At 37.1% G+C, this 17800-nt stretch overlaps 2 protein-coding genes across 2 annotated transcripts; one reads left to right on the forward strand and one right to left on the reverse strand.

Moving 5' to 3' along the window:
- LOC18789543 (nuclear pore complex protein NUP54) lies at window positions 2811-6118 on the forward strand. The gene is made up of 9 exons (XM_007222979.2): window positions 2811-3430; window positions 3529-3582; window positions 3853-3912; window positions 4020-4130; window positions 4784-4849; window positions 4929-5015; window positions 5303-5404; window positions 5495-5644; window positions 5826-6118. Exons 1-9 carry the CDS (start codon window positions 3011-3013, stop codon window positions 5946-5948), a joined length of 1173 nt encoding a protein of 390 aa, XP_007223041.1. The 5' UTR covers window positions 2811-3010; the 3' UTR covers window positions 5949-6118.
- Window positions 6439-14239, reverse strand: LOC18789500 (mannosyl-oligosaccharide glucosidase GCS1). Its single transcript, XM_007225226.2, has 22 exons — window positions 13836-14239; window positions 13681-13754; window positions 13100-13351; window positions 12571-12745; window positions 12098-12184; window positions 11913-11981; window positions 11673-11769; window positions 11246-11328; window positions 10566-10673; window positions 9942-10063; window positions 9649-9756; window positions 9485-9558; window positions 9095-9220; window positions 8801-8868; window positions 8448-8597; window positions 8322-8372; window positions 8030-8086; window positions 7511-7660; window positions 7333-7424; window positions 7104-7213; window positions 6920-6983; window positions 6439-6817 (listed from the first exon to the last, which is right to left on the reverse strand). The coding sequence occupies exons 1-22, from the start codon at window positions 14112-14114 to the stop codon at window positions 6676-6678; spliced, it is 2538 nt and encodes an 845-aa protein (XP_007225288.1). The 5' UTR covers window positions 14115-14239; the 3' UTR covers window positions 6439-6675.

Raw genomic sequence — 17800 nt, forward strand, 5'->3', positions numbered from 1 at the left:
AAGTTGGCTCTTTGGCCTACGTTAAAAATTGTCCCCTGTTTACCAACTAACTTTTAATTTACTAATCTTCTTCCCAACAGTGAAAGCTTACAAGTTACATGTTCAAAGTCTCTCCCCATTTAATTTTCTTTATTTTAAAAAAAACTCCGAGAAGCCATTTGAAATATTTGTAATAAGAGAAATTTTTAGTAATACCCAGGGGCGGTCCTACCCTAAGGGCAGGGTAGGCAGCCGCCACCAGGGGTGATCCTACCCTAAGGATAGAGTAGGCAGCTGCCTACTCCATTTTTTGCCAAACCAAAAATTACCCAATACAATCAATTTTCTTTTGCCTACTTGTGGGAGCGATTTTCGTCCCACTAGAATATTCGCCTAAGATTCATTCGTTTTCTCTGCTTCTCTTTCTCCTTGCAAAACAGATCGGAGTAAAAGCACCACACTGGGGGGTGTTGGCCAAAGGCCCTCCGATGCCTAAGTTAGGTAGGGTGTTTCAAGAAAAACCGGGTGGCCGAAGCCTTGTGTGGTGGCCGGAGCCTTATGTGAGAGAGAGAGAGAGAATGGTGGCTAAGGTTTGTAAGGGATAACTTATGTAGAATTTGAGTAGGAATTTAGACGTAACTCATCCTTGGGTGTAGCAAAGTATTTATAGGGGGCCTCAATGAGGTTGACGGGGTTGGTGTAGTTGGTGAGTTGGTGTATTTAAGGATTAGGGATTTAACCAAATCCCTAATTAAGGCGAGGATCAAATACATCCAATTTAAATTAGGTAACCTCCCAACTAATTCAAGTAACTCCCAATTAGGTTAGGTAATTCCCAATTAGGTTAGGTAACTCTCAATTAGGTCAAATAATTCCCAAATTGATTTTATTTGACCTAGGGTGAGATATTTTGCTTCCACAACAAACCCAACCTACTCAAATTCTTCCCTTTAACAAAAACAGTAGCCCCACCACTCAAACTTTCTCCTTTAACAAAAACAATCAAAAGCAATATAAGCATGTGAAAGTTGTATGATGATTTTTTTCAATGTTGACTAATATTGTGAATTTTGTTAGTGCTTCTGCTAAGCGCCGTAATGAGTTAAATTTAATTCGAAAAGCTGAACTCAAAGAGTAGATGGATTCTAGGGAACTTGTGACAGGTAGAGGACTTAATCAATGTCATAGTTTGAAACGAGCTGGAGCCACTCGTTGGGGATCTCACTTTGCATATATTACAAGTTTGATGAGTTTATTTAAAGAGACTAAAATACTTCTCCAAGAAATCAATGATTATGGACCTAACCAACAATTTCGTGGCGATGCAGAGAATAACTATATTGCTATGATGTCTTTTGAGTTTGTGTTTTCATTTCTTTTGATGGATAAAATTATGGGATTAACCAACTTTCTTTGTCAAGTGTTTTAGACAAAAACTCAAGATATTGTAAGTGCTTTAACCTTTGTTGAAAACATAAAATCATAGTTCTAAGATATGAGGGCACATGGCTGGGATGATTTATTCATGAGCGTGGTATCATTTTGTGAAAATATGGTATGGATGTTCATGATATGAGTTTTCGTTATATGATTGGTATACGTCGTTCTTGTCAACAAAAAGATTTTATTACAGTTGAACATTATTATCGCGTTGATGTATTTAATGATGTGATAGATTGCATGTTGAGGGAGTTAAATGATAGATTTCTAGAGCAAACAGTTGAACTTCTTATTCTTAGCTCAGCATTAGATCCCCATAATTCCTTCAAATCATTCAATATTGGGCATCTACGTAAACTTGTTAAGAAATTCTATCCTATTGATTTCAGTCCAAGTGACTTGAAAGCTTTAGAAATTGAGTTGAGGTATTTTCAAAATGATATGCATCGCCTTCCCTGCTTTAAGGACCTCACCACTCTTCCTCAGTTATGTCAACAATTGGCGAAAACAACTTTGGCAGAAAACTACCATTTGCTTTACAGGTTGATTCAATTGGTGTTGACTCTTCCTGTTTCTACAGCAACAACGGAACAAGCTTTTTCATGTATGAGAATTATTAAGAATAGACTTCGAAGCACCATAACTGATGAATTCCTTGCTGATTGCATGATTCTCCACATTGAAAGAAAGTTTGCTAATAATATCGACAATGAAGATATAATTGAGGAATTTAAGATTTTTAAGCCTCGTAGGATAAAGTTTTAGATTTAAATAGTTTAGTTTTGTGTTGCATTGCATTTACTTCTTGTTTTTTTGTTAAGCTTTTATTTATGTATAGATATGCATATTTGAGGGTAATGCTCATTACGCTCCCCCTGACTAGGTAATACCCATGAACTTTCAATTTGGTTTTGGTTCTCTCTTAATCTTTTAATACGTATCAATTTGACCTGTATTTTTCAAATTATGAGTTATTTTCCGACAATAGGGTCTAGTCCAATAAAAAAGGGCTACAGATTAGAGATCTCATATTCAAATCCCGATGGCATCATAGTTATGTGTGTGAGAAATTTCTATCCCTTGTAGTTTAGACTATGGCTTGTACTTAAAAAAAAAAAAAAAGTAAGAAAATTAACCTAAAATTTGAGGATCAAGAATAAATTGACACTTTGACAATAAAAAAAAACGAATAAATTAAAAGATTAGGGCCAAATTGAAAATTAAAAAGACAAACCAGAAGATGGTGATAAGCTCATGTAGCATTGCTAAATTTCTGCTAGTAATAATTGTCCTAACTCACTTAAACTGGTGCCTCAAAATTATTTTAACAGAAACAAAAACCATCAAAATTATGATTTTATTATTTTCACATTCACGCGAAAAAATAAATGTTCTTTCGAGTAATGGGAAGGAGGGGAAAAAAAAAAGGCGCACACTGCTTATTGCCTGCTCGCGCTCTCAAAATACCCAAACAAAAACGCAAGCAAAACGTCGAACAGCTGAGCTGCATCTAACAATTCACAAATCCGCAGTCCACACTCTCTAGTCTCTCTCTGCGTTCAACCACGAGAGTAGAATTTCAGCAGCGACAATGTTCGGAGCTCAAGCTTCCTCTTCTCCTTTCGGCCTGTCATCGTCAACCTCAGTCTTCGGAACGCCATCGTCAACCCCGGCCTTCGGGACGCCGTCGTCAACCCCGGCCTTCGGCACGCCGTCTTCAACCCCAAGCTTCTTCACTCCTTCGACCCCAGCCTTTGGAACTCCGTCGTCGTCTTCATTTTCCACTGGTGGCTTCGGCGGCTCCTTCTTCGCCACTCCATTCTCTTCTCAAACTCAACAGCAACAACAGCAGACGCCGTCGTTTCAACAACCTCAGTCTGCTGGTGGCTTTGGGTTTCAGAGTCCGTTCACTACGCCACAACAGCCGACTCCCTTCCCTAATTCTCAATTGACTACTCAGATGGCTCCTGTTGCTCCTCTCCCCTTCTCTCTTGCCGATCGCGATATTCAAGTAAGGTTTTCGTTTTACCTTTTGTTTTTTCACTTCAAATCCCTAACCCTAGCTCTTTCGATATGTTTTGATTTGACATTTTTGATTTTCTGCGCCAGGCAATTGTTGACGCTTACAAGGATGAGCCTGGAAACCCTAAATATGCTTTTAAGGTTTGTTTTTCTTGTCTTTCTTTATTCGGTTTGTTAGATTTTCGAATGCAGTGGTTTCCCGCCCCTGATCTACATGCTTGTCTGTTTCATTTGTGGGAAAACTGATAAAATAATGAAAGTAAGGTTGTGAAATTATGCTTGTTTTAGAAGGAACTGAATGGTGAAGTTCATGTTTGAGTAAAACCCCAGCTTCTTATCTTCCCATTGGTTTTAAGCAACCTAGTTTCGGAGATTCATGTGAGGAATGATTGACTGTCTTGATTTTTGCAGCATTTGCTGTTTAGCGTAACTGATCCGCAGTTCAGGGTGAAGCCTGCTGGTGTATCAGATGTGAGTTTATTGTTTCCATTTTTATTTCCTAATTGTTAGTGCTATTATCTGTTTTTTTGTTGATCTTTTTATTTCGGCTAAGTTTGGAGAATAGTTTGCATTGTCAGATAATGTGGGCAGAGGCTATGGGGAAGCTTGAAGGTCTGGAAAGTACTGACAGGGAACGCCTGTGGCCTCAGCTTGTTCAGGGTTTTAAAGATCTTTCGCAACGCTTGAAGGTAATTGTTGTTAGTTTGAAGCATAGAGATATTCTTAGAAGTATTTTTGCGTGTTGTTTTTGTTGTTGATACTTGGAAAGAGAGCTTTTTAGTAATGTTTTGAGTTTTTTAGTAACAAATTCACTGGTTGGTGTTCGTGAATGCCAATTTTTATAAAGATGTTACAGTGCTAGGGTTCTGTTATGGCATTTACTGACTGAAATTTCGGATAAAAGTTTAAAAATTTGTTGGTTACCAACCAGAGTTGCCGTCACAAAAAGTTTTCTGTCAAATTACGTGCCTATAGTTGGATCACTTCCATGATGCAAGTATCGAGTTAATATGGTTTGAGTAGAATTTCCTTTCTGAAAAATATATGGTTTGAGTAGAACAAAAACGTTTAGGAATCAATGCGGTTGCAATAACTATGTGTTGATAGCTCATAAGATGGGGAAAAGGCAAATGAAATCTTTAGGTCTTGCATGGCGACACAAACATATATATTTGGAGAACTTAATAATTAAAAGCTATTTGTTTTACTTTGATTGATCAATATTTATTTGCATGAAGAAATTATGATAATAAAATAAAAGTGACCAGTTTTGAGGATTTTGCACCTGTACTCCTTGTCATCATTTACTGAAGTCTGATGTTGTCAAAATGAGCTGATGCAGCTCCAAGATGAAGTCCTTCTTTCAGATGCTGAGAGATTGCAAATGACCCAAAGCAATGTCAAGATGGTATCTTTTTAGCTCATACGTTCATCTACTTTTATCATATGAATTTGAAAATAGTTTTCACGTCCTCTGTCATTTGCAGCTTCAAAGGCATTTTCAAGCTGACACTCTTCCTTGGATCGAAAGAATGAGACAAAAAGAACAAGGTCTTCAAAGGCGCCTTTTGAGGGTGGGTACAGTTTCTGCTAAATATTTAAGAATGAGTCTGTAAATTAAGGGTGACACTCATTGTACTTCTTTGTTGTCCCTCTGTTTTTTTAAAGTTGGCTTAGACTAAAATAGCTTCATTGCAATTTGGCCTTGTAACAAACATCTAGTTGTTGTCAGTTGTATGGGTTGGACCCGAAATAGGTGTCTGTTTCGCCGGTTTAAATCATTATTGTGTGGGTAGTTTATGCATTTTGTATCTCAGCAAGTGTTTTGACTTTTTTGAATGTCCTTGTGCTATTCCAAAAGGTGATGAGACTACTGGAGGCACTTGAGGGCAAGGGTTTTCGGCTGCCTTTAATGAAAGGTGAAGCAGAATTGGCTGAGAAGTTAGCTGCAATTACTAGACAGGTTCTTGTTCTCTTGCCCTTTATCCCTTCTATGCATCCTACTCCCCATTTGTCATTAGGTGAAGATACTAACAAGCAGTTGGATTTCCAGTTGAAAGGATCGGGAGCTGAGTTATCTAGGAGGGTACAAAACCTGGTAACGATATCCCGTGTCCAAGAAAATGCTATTGGTGCTGGTGGTTTAGTCTGTCTTCCTGGATCAACCAAAATACATGAACAGAGTCTTGCTGATATGCAAGAGGTGAGAGTGGACTAGTTTCGAAAACTTCTATTTTATATCACCTTCTGCGAGTAACCGTCTGTGTAGTTTCCTATTGTTGTTCTGCAATGCTGTCCTTTAGGAATTATTGAAGTACATGTCTTTATTTGACAACTTATGATATGTGAGATTGGTTAACTGAATGTTCAATTTTGTGGGACAGGTCTTACAACAGCAGACAGAAGCCATTGCAAGACTTGGCAATGTTTTGAAGCGCGATATTAGGGACATGGAGATTATTATGGCTGAGGAGACAGAAACAACAGAGAATATGATTATGAGCTAAGGCGGCAAAATGACAGTTGTTTTGTCAACTGTAATTTTTGCGTTTAATTTAGTAACCAGCGGCAGGGTAGTTTTGAGCGGAATTCTGGAAATCAGTTTGGATGAACAGAGAGATGGAACTCATTCATCTACTTGCATCTTTTGCAATGAATATTGACTCTTGTGGATCTACTTGCATTGCAACCAAAGAACTTAATGACTGAAAAAAAAAAAAAAAAATCCAGAAAAGTGTGCACTATTTACGGGATTGCCCCTGCTTTGGGCCTATATGGTCTTTCGTTGGTCCTATATAAGTCTGCATTAGATCTATAAATGGGCCTGAATTGGGCCTTGAACGACCATGAGTCTGGTTATGGGCCTGGCATGACTAATGGTCCAGTAATGAGCCAACAATTGGGCTCCTTATTGGCCTATATGGGACTGGCATGACCATTGGTCTGAACATGGGCCCAGGGACAATGGCTTCATTTGAAGTCCATTGGTCTTTATATGCCGAATCATTCAAGAGTCCTCTTCGCTTTATTGCACCACCGGGATAATTGACAAAAGAAAAACGGGGATTGTTTTACATTTGCATTCTTTTATAAGAGCATTTTCCTACAATAGAATCTAGAAAATTTCAAATAATACAACGCTTGCAGGTCTGTCTCATTGATAAACTATGACTAGGGCATTTTCCTAAATTTCATTTTCTTTCCCCTACGGATTTTTTCTACGATGTCCTTTAGCTAGCTAGAGTAAGCTTCTGCCATGATTAATAACACAAGAGATGTCCAGCCATTGAATACGCGGGCACCTTTTCCCTTGCCATTCCTCTGATCATATTGTTCCCGGAAGAACCCATTTTTGTGATAATTCTGAACCACATTTCTGGCACAGGGGAAATGCGTTTAAATCCATCAAATATAATAGACTAAGCATGAGCAAATGCAAATCAATAGGCATCAAATGGGTAGACAATGTCCACAATACCTAATCAAATTGCCTCTCAAGTCTTCGTAGATGGTTCTCGCTTTTTCCCTATATGGCCCATCCACTGGAACAATTCAAACAAGAAGAAAATTCAAGCAATAAGATGGTAATAAAAGAAGGGATAAAGCTTGCAGGACGATTCTTTTTCTATTATCAGTCGGGGGAGGGGGGTTAGGGTACGCACCTCTAGAGTAATGATGGAGTGATGAAAGAATCATGTAATTCATGTTCATCCATATTGGACCCCTCCAATATGGAGCATCATGTTCTGTATTGTATTTCATGTACAAGGAACTGTCATATAAAAGATGAAATATTTAGTGCTTTAGACTTCACACGGTCTTTAAAAGTCAGAGAAAATGAATTCTACCAAGAACACCAGTAAATTTAACATTATCTTTTTGCATGATCACCTTGTTTTGGCAAGAGAGCGGAGTCCAAACTTTGTCCATAAGATACTACGGTTCGATATAAGGTCTAGCTGTTTTTCCAAAATCCTTGATTCCTGTGCGATTTATAAACATGAGAAACCTATACTCAAAGGATATAATTGGCAAAATGTTATTTTTGCAACCAGATGACACTACTTACTGCTGGAATAATCCTTGCAATGAAGGGGAAAAGACTAACAGGGCCGATATGAGGAACCAGTCTCAATTTGGGGCTTTCTAACACCTCCCTCACGAGCTCTCGAGTTGCATAATTGTGTCCTACCATCGTTTCTTTCCAAACTAAACGAACCTAGTATGATCAAATCAACGCCCAATATTAACATGCAATTTGTAAATATTGAAAAGCAAAAAGGCTAACCACCTGGAAACATTTATGCAATGGACATTAGACCCAGCAGGCTACCAAACCATCTACTGGACGACATAATTTATCTAAACCTATTATGACATGATAGCACATGCTAGGATGCTATAAGAAATTAGTAGTCCCAAAACAAATCATCTTTAATCACTTACAGGGAGTTTTGACTCTTGTTCTTATATCAAGATATTAACTAGAATCATGAGGAACCCATGTACTATGTGCAATTAATGCTTGTGAAAACATCACAGAAGAGAAGAAAAAAGGGATTATATTGATTACCAGCAAGCAGCTTACCTTTTCCGTATGATTTCCAAAATCAAGATAAGTTCCATATGCATCATCATAGTGCATCTGTTGAAACATTAAAAACAAATATAAGACATAAAAAAAAAGAACTAAAGTAGTAATTAACCGAGCACATTTACTTATTGAACATGATAATAAATGCCTTCAATCCCCCCCTCCCCCAAAACACCACCACCCCCCACCAAAAAACAAAATGATGGCAGGGAAATGCATATTGCAGTCAAATGTGTCAGGGTGAATATACAACAACAAACTTTAAATATGATAATGAAAAACTAACCTGATTCAGAATTTCAAAATCCGAGAGTAACTTAACCGTATTACCGTATTCCTGCATCATTTTTTAAATATTAAATAACTGGAATATCCCAGTAGTGTTTCCAAATGTACTTTTTCACTCACATACCTTTCCAGATTTATTTTCCTTCTCAAACAGCTCTGCAATGGAATGCATGCAATCTGCTGCAAGTAGCATCCAGCATCTAAGATCTACATGGCGTTCATCCTCACTCGGGTGAGAAGCACGTGGATAATCATCCAATCCAGAAGTCAGCGTCTGGAGATGCCATAATAAAATCTACGTTTACTACCAGTGTCTTTAAACAGGAAGGTTTTCCTAATTTGATCCGAAATTGAGCAACTATGGCATATCATTCCCAAAATAATACCACATTCTTGCTAAGATTTAAAACAAAAGGAGAAACAAATCTTGTTGAATATCAAGTCCTTAACAGAGTAAGAATTTCTATAAAACAGAACCTTCGGGTTTAGTTCCCTAGTTGTTGTGTGGTCTCTCCCATGCCAGTAGTAGCTGCCAACTTCCTTCCCTGTGTTCATAGAATCATACTCCAAATAAATAAAAAGATCCAATTGTCAAAAGGGAAAATTGACTCTAGTAATGAGTTATAACAGACATACAAGCACATACTCAGTAATGAGTTACCACACATGTGCCCTTGAGTAGAATAACAGACCATAAACTCATATCTCACAACCCTGCCTATAAAGAAAAATCCATGGCAGAGACTAAAGAGTGACAAAACCCTTATATACCTGACTGGGTAGTGTTGAACCATTGAAACCATGCTTCTAGGCGAACAAAAGCTCGTTCTAGGAATGAAGAGATCGCATCGCTTTCAGCAGCAGTAAACTTGTTTTTCTTTAAGCCATGAACTAGGTCTGTCAGAAGCAAACATTCAGCCAGCCAACATAATTTTCAAGTAGACAACATACATTCTAAGGGTATGGGAAGAAATTAGGTCGTCAAAATTCTAATTCTAACAATGATGTCTCACATCATATCATTTTCTTGAAAAGTCTCTAAAGTCAAATATACGGGGACAAAGATAACAAAATAATATTTTCTTGGCATAAAAGAGTCACCAAAAACTATATTTCCATGGACAGAAAGTTTAACAGAAGGAAAAAAAAAAACTCACTTACCATTTAACGCTAAAAGTAGAGCTGGTGGATTTCCATTTGTTGGAATCTGAACAACATAATCACTGGGGACTTTACTGCAGGTATACCAGAAAAAGCTTACATACTACTTTCATTTACAAAATCTAAGACCTGAACTTATACACATATTTGAACAAGAATATCACCTTAGAGCTTCAGCACCTAAAATTTGCTCACGTGGAATCCATCCATCAATATTCATCAGATCTAACCAGTGTCCTATGATGTCCAAGGAAATATGGATATCCCAACGCCTGCTCAACATTGAAGATACATATATGAAAGAGTTGCCATTTTCCAATAGTAGATAGATGGGACACTAACATAAGGTATTTAAGTTCATATATTAATATATTTTTTCCAGAAATTGCAGAGGCAGCAGCTCGAATTAGGTCAAAATGGGAGTAACATGCAGACTGAAAAACATGAGGCAACTCACCAGACCAAAAGCTGATGAAAGCCTTCATCCCACAAAAATCCCCTTGGAAAGAAGGGCCGACTTGGAACAGCTGTATAAAGCTCGGCAGGCCAATATAAAATAGAATCATCATGATTTCCCGGCTGCAAGAGGAAATGGCCAACTGTATGATTTTGTCAGATGTCGACATTGATGTGATTAATAAGTATAAAAAATAACTATTCTTTCAAATAAGCACAAAATTTAACTGATGCAGCCAAAGATTCTCACAAATTTGGTCACTGTAAATTAACTGCTCTGTTAAAGCCCAGTCCGATAATACTTATTGTGATCGAACCCCATTGATATCACATCCTATCTTACGAACATCCTGGTTTGTGATTCTTGCACTTTCTCTTATTTGGAAGCAAAAGAGATGGATTTCACTAAGTTAAGCAGGAATCATTAGCATCTGCTTTTGGGTGATCATGCAACTAGCCATATGACATGCTCTAAGAGATCTTATTTTCCCTAAATTATGAAAACAAAGGAGGAAAATGGAAATTGAAGTCAATTCGATTGTAAAAAAAAAATAATTGAAAACAGAGGGAAAAAAAAAAAAGTATTGAAAGGACAGGTAGCCCATCGAAGTAACCAACAACTTACATTCATATTCCCAGATATGGCTATTTTTGACTGTCCGAAGAAGTAGCCAATGCCACCCAACAAGTTTCCTATAGCAGCTTTACCAGCAACAATAGATTCAGAATCAAGCTGAAAGCATAATAATAACATGAGTTCAGAAGTCATTTGTTGCCAATAATATTTAATCAGCTTAAGTGAAACTCTGATGCACATAACTATCTCAGTTTGGCAAAAAAATTTAAATTCAGTGTTTGTAACCGCATATATAGAACATCAGCTTCAACTGTCATGCTGACATGCAAGACATGGGATTGTCAAAACTAAAATTCAAATCCAGAAATCATTAGAAGTATCATGAAGCTAGAGGATGTGGGAAGGCATCAATGCAATAAAGGCTTTTTTCCTGTGGCCAAAATACAGTGAAGACTTCGATATGTCCCAAACATCACACAGAGAGATTCAACAGAGTATTCAAAATGATGGACTAGCTCATCAGATTAAAGTACCTAGCTGAATTGGCATATTTTTTTCACCATGTCATCCAAAATCAGAAGAATATCATAGAACAGTACTCATGTAATTTCATGTAACTGTGTGACTTCATATAAATATTTCTCTTTGAACAAGACATTCAAATAGCAAGCCCAATGCATTAGTTTGTAACAAAATGCATTATCCTCGGAAGCTGATTTCCAAAATACCTTGTCAACCAGATTAAAGCTCTTCCCAAATTTTGCGTCAAATTCCCTTTGCTTCTCCTTCAGTTGACTGGTCAGTGAGGTACCTTGATTATAGAGTAACTAACTAAAAGTTAAAGGCACAGACACGGAGATTAAAGAATAGAAGAAAATAAGATTCTAATTTCTGGTCCTTGACAAAACCCAAATTGAAGGAAAGAATAGCTTTAAGCCTTAGCAGAATAACCTTTGGTTCAATAATGATTCAGTCCTAATGATCCCTTAATGGAAGCCTGACTATAGAACTTCATTTCTGGAGCTAGCTTTAATTTCTTTTGAAAGAACGTTCTCTCACATTTTCTGAGTATCTCTTATATACTATTTTTGTACTCAGTGGAACCCCTCTGTGCTTCTATCATTGTTACTTATTAAAATTAAATGGAAGAGGAACCTGTATGGCTGCCAACACGTTCTTCTAGTCTTGGACTTTCCAACCCAGTTCCAGATATGAATGCAACATCTGTCCTGAAAGGAGTCCTAGCAGAAATCTGCATAAGAATGGGAAACCACAGAAGAAGGCAGATGAGAAAGATAAAATGAAGAGTGAAACATAATGACACAATAATTAGTTAAACTACTATGATATTTCCCAAATAATTATCCAGTACTCTTTACCACCATGAGCATATACCTGAAAAACTAGAATATTTGGAGAATCATCAGACGTGTCAGGTAGCTGCAGTCGACCAAACTTCCTAACCTAGAAACATGGAAGAGAAATCCCAGGCAGTCAAGGCAAGATTTGTGATAGATATTAAAAATCTGAATATTTTGTCTAGATATATAATAAAATGATGTCAAGGAAATCTGACATACTTGTAGTCCAAGATTTTCCTGGACAAGATCAGATAAGTTGTGAATATGAGGCGTCTTAAAACCAGCATAATGAACTTCCAAATCATCCTGGAAAGAAACACAGAGAAGTATGTCAGCGATCAGTACTGGAGGCCTTCAACAATATACATAAACTGAAAATTGATTAAGAATGTGGATTGAACGGAACTGACACTGAATTTTCATACAGACATGAGGTAAAATTTTAGCATAAATACTTGGATGTAAGCGAGCATATGATTTCATCCACACATGTGATGAACTGTTCAGTAATTCATTAGTTTTAGCTAATATTTAAAATGAATACCACAAAGACCATGATAATCTACGGCACCAACGGTTCTTAAGTTAAAGAGGTAGACCAAAAATACTTGAGGTTCATGTTGAGGTCTCCTCATCATATGACATTTTCATTCAAAACAAAGAAATATTTTTTATCTTCACCATAACATTACCTGTGATTTTAGATGTAGCTGCCAACTTCCAATGTCCATACGTGAACCAGAGGCGAGGAGAGAGTTCTCATGAATCTCCAAGGTATCTCTGCCTATATTTAGAGCATTTCCATCTTCATCGGCCAAATAGAAAAAGAGATGCGCACTTGTCAAAAGTTCCTCTTTCCCCTTAGATCTGTGAAAGAAGCATGATGAAAAGAGTCAATAACAGATTCATGAATACTGTTTGGCTAAATAAGATAGCCTAATTCTGTCAGTTCCATGATCAATGTACAAGAATAAAGTATGCCTGGGAAATTTGATGCTATAGTTAGAAACAAAATTTCCATTGGCCTTTCCCCCATCTGGGAAGGGTCCCAACGCTCAACAAAGAAATTAAGAGAAAATCTAAAGGTTGCTCTTCATTATATCAGTATACTTGTATGTGTAGTCCTCACACCTTCCATTCAATGCTCAACCCCCTCACACTTTGCATATACCCTATGCATTTGATAAAGCAAAAGTTACAGAATTAAGTGAGGCTATTTACTTGTGGTTCTGCACATCAATTCGAACTGCCCAATCTCCTCCATAGCCACTGTCTTCCCCCTTGGATTTCAAGAAACTTGTGGCCAAGTTCATGTCCTGGTCAACAATGACTTGATGTCCAAAATTGCGCCCATCATGTTGTTCCCAACCATATTTGCTCAATTCATCAGAATCTTGGCAAACATGCCGCATGACATATCTCCCATCCTTTATACTAATCCACATTAACCCGGCTATCAAAGATCGAGGAGTCCTGCCAGGTGCAACAGCTATAATTACCACCACAACATCACTTGCAATCCTTTTAGTATAAATGCATAAGGGAACAAAATGAAGCACATGTGAATATAATGAAATGATATAAAGTGAAAGATCAAGCATATCGGGAAACGGATGTTGATTAACAACGTGAGCAAGTGCCCAGTTTTAGTGACTTGAATAACAAAATTTACTGTTCAACATAAATTATGCTCAAAATACCTGAAAATACACAACGGATTGCAAAAATCACAATTAACGGACATAAATTTACACAAGAACATCAACAAAAAAACAATATGTTAGGCAATGGCAAGTACACACCTGGCGCGGATTCCGAGATAAACGTTAGGCCGATATGTTCCCCAATACAAGCTCTCCTTGTGCTCACCTTGAAACTGCCACAACCCGGAAAAAAGCATGATCACCTCAGAAAATTCACGCAACAATCAACAAATAAAAATCGAATCACACTATACCTGAGGAAGGTCCATGAGCTTTGGAGCAGGGAAGGGCGTAACAACCCTAGGCGTCTGAGCTTGTTCGATGGGGTTGATGAGGTTATAGATCAAAAACAAGATGGCGAAGAAGGCGATCACGCTAAGCCCTAGCAGGACTCTGAGATCGACGTTGAAAATTCCAATTGAAGTATGATTTCTACCTCTACCTCTGGGTGGCCTCAAATTGGGCTTTGCATCGTCATCGTCTCTAGAGGAGCTGGCTCTGCTTCGAGCACTTCTTCTTCCAGCTCCAGCCATTGTAGACCTCAGTGTTATCGGCTCGAGTCTTCTTGACTGAGAGAGTCTCAGTCTGCTTATTCCCTCCTCTCCTCTCTATACCAAACAAAGACCAGAAGATGGAAATGAATGGGCCCGAGTGCTCGGCCCACTAAATTGGAGCCAATACTCGATACTTGTGGGACTTTAAAAACTTCGCTCCAATTTCTCTGCATCTGCCTATACGCCACGTGTCCGGTTCTATCATTTTCCATTTTGTTTTTGTTTTTTCTTCGTACCATTTCCCAATATTAGTTAAGCAACTATTTGCACAAGTCCTCCCAAAAAGATTAATAATTCATAGGTGAAAAATCCACAATATTAATAAATAATAATAATTGCATGTGTGTAAGACTATGAAATAGGGGTGTGCAATATCCAATCTAATTCGTCCAAATCCACCAATCAAATCCAATCCAATTTTAAAATAGCTTAGATGATTGACGGATTGAATTAGTTATGTGGGAATGTGAATGTGAAGGTGAGAATTGCGAAGATGACACATTAAAAAGTTGAAAAATCCAGCAAGAGTTTTAAAAGGAGTTGAACTACTCCCCTTATGGCCAAACTGGTTATGGGGGTGGAACCCAACTTCTAATTTTCAAAACAATTTGATTAGATCAAATAATGGATTTGCTTGTGAAAATTCAATCCAATTAGTTAGTTTCATGCTTATTTTGCTCGTGCATGTAATTATAATTGAGAAAATTATGAACATTTTAAGTCATTTGATGGAGTTATGTTTAATAGGGTTAATCGTTTCATTAGTCCTTGAACTTAGACCCGATTTGCATTTGAGTACTTCAATTTTCAAAATGGTTCTCGTGGTCCTTTAACTTCACTTTCGTTAGGACAAATGGTCCGACCATCAATTTTGTTAACTTTTTCTGTTAAATGCACGGCAAAATAGTATTTTTATGTTAAAACAAAAAAAAGGTATTAAAAAAAAGGGCTCTTTAGTTTTAACCCATAAAAAACTTAACCAATTTGGAAGAAAGATAATTAATTTTGCTTAATTAATATAAAACCAAAGCCACCTAATTTTACCAAAAGGACATCCAACAACCCTAAAATTACTACATGTGCCATTGTGCTTAACTGTCAAATACAGTTTATTTAATTATAAACCAAAACTTAAAACTGTCAAAACGACATAACATTCCCACAAAACACAACACAAAACGACACTACTCAAATTTAATCACTTCAAAAACTGGTTTCGCTCGACCTTTCATATCCCACTGCAAACCTACAAACTATTCTCCAAAAACGAAGCCGATGAGCAGCAACGAGGACGACCAGAAACGAAGACGACGAGTAACGGCGACGACGACCAACGACCACCTACTACGAGCAACGACCACCGACGACGACCGAAACTAAACCGTAAGAAAATGAATCAGTACTATCTTCGATTTTAGGTTTTACACCAACGACGGTTTCAGTACTGTTTCTTCCTTTTGGTTTCTGGTTGTTTGTAGTAGATTTTGACCAGAAACTGCAATGCAGTTTCTGGTTCCATAATTCAATTTCAAAGTGCTTTTTGCTAGGGTTTATGGGAATGTTATAACTGCTCATGAAGTTAAATGTGTTTTGATATTCGTTTTTGCTACTGTTTTTGCCTTTTGGTTTCTGGTTGTTTGTAGCAGATTTTGACCAGAAACTGCAGTTTCTGGTTCCATAATTCAATTTCAGAGTGCTTTTTGCTGGTTTATGGGAATGTTATAACTGCTCATGAAGATAAATGTGTTTTGATATTTGTTTTAGTACTTTGCCTTTTGGTTTCTGGTTGTTTGTAGCAGATTTTGACCAGAAACTGCATTCAATTTCAGAGTGCTTTTTACTAGGGTTTATGGGAATGTTATAACTGCTCATGAAGTTAAATGTGTTTTGATATTAGTTTCAGTACTGTTTTTGCCTTTTGGTTTCTGGTTGTTTGTAGCAGATTTTGACCAGAAACTGCAAAGCAGTTTCTGGTTCCATAATTCAATTTCAGAGTGCTTTTTGCTAGGGTTTATGGGAATGTTATAACTGCTCATGAAGTTAAATGTGTTTTGATATTAGTTTCAGTACTGTTTTTGCCTTTTGGTTTCTTTTCACATCAAATTTTGAGCAGCAGTGTCTGGTTGTTTGTTGCAGATTTTGACACAAACTGCAGTGCATATCACAAAATGGAACAAGAGATGTCACCACAAAAGAATGAAGCTGAAAACCAACCAAAGCGCAGAATCAAAACGATGGCTCAAAAGAGTAAACCAAAGCCAAAGCCAAACTATGATCGGAAAGCAAAGCACCCGGACTATGTCCAATTTCGGTGCAATGCCTATGCTTTCAACAGCATCATTAGAGACATAAAGGACAAGCTCAATGAAAGGCAGAAAAAGCTTCTCAAGAAAACCCCTTTCAAAAAGCGTGGACAAGAAATTCATGAATGAATATCGAGCACAATATGTCACAAAACTCCTACACCACAAAAACTGTGTAATTAATCGTCTCTAGTGATTTGCCTTTCGTTAACTCAAGACAATATGTATCTTAATTCTTGTGGATGTTTGTAAATATTTCTAGTTATGGTATATGAGAACATATTTCCTGTACATATAAACTGTAATATAATCTTGGAATAGGATGCAACAAAACGAAAAGGAAACAAACAAACTGCACTGAATTTTCTGGTCAAAAATACTGCAACAAATTAAAACTGCAGTGCAGTTTATATAAATAAATAAAAATAAAAAATCAGCTCAAAAAATGTGAAAAAAACCTAAAAGCCAAAGCCATAATCAAAGTACTAAAACTTTGTTCAAAACACATTTAAGTAGGTCAGCATTGAAATGTAGTTTCTGCTCATAATCTGCAACAAATAAACAGAAACTGCACTGCAGTTTCTGCAACAAAATCTGAAATAAACAGAACAACAAAATCTGCTCAAAATCTGAAAACAAGCATTGAATGGCAGCCGAAAACGAATATCCATCTGAAAACAAGCATTGAATGGCAGCCGAAAACGAATATCCACTCATTAAACAATTGTATAATTTTCATTAACTTCAAAAAAGAATCACAATATCCAATTAGAAGCTAAGTAGCCAATTACAAGCAACTAAAACTGCAATACAGTTTTTGCAAAAAGTGCAACGCAGAAACTGACTATACATTCGCTAAACCATATCTAAAATAAAAAATTGTCAAATGAGAAGGAGTGTTCATATAATAGCCTTGCAAGTCTTCCTATTGTGCCCAGCAACACTGCACCGACTGCATTTCAATGGCCTTTTAAATTCACCAAAAACTTTGATCCTCTTTATTGGTGATCTTCCGGCTGGCCTCTTTGTAATTGGCGGAAGCACAACTCCAGCTGCAGAACCATTGCTGCCCAATCCTTTCCCAATATCTGGCCAAATAATTTATAAATGTGAATTAAAGCCAAATCATTTCACCCCACACCAATGACAAGGCTGGCCAAACGAATTGTTAGATCCATATAGTCTTAATAAATCAATAGATACAGAAACTTCGCTTGAGAAGAATCTGATATAGAAAATTGAAATAACGGATCTATTGTTAGATCCATATAGGTTGGCCTAATAGATCTACAAAATTGAAATAAGAATCTGATCTAGAAAACACATACCTCACCAGATGAAAAACAGAGCTTTGCGTGAAAA

Source organism: Prunus persica, chromosome G1 (assembly GCF_000346465.2).
Source record: "Prunus persica cultivar Lovell chromosome G1, Prunus_persica_NCBIv2, whole genome shotgun sequence".
In the NCBI taxonomy this organism is placed as follows: Eukaryota; Viridiplantae; Streptophyta; class Magnoliopsida; order Rosales; family Rosaceae; genus Prunus; species Prunus persica.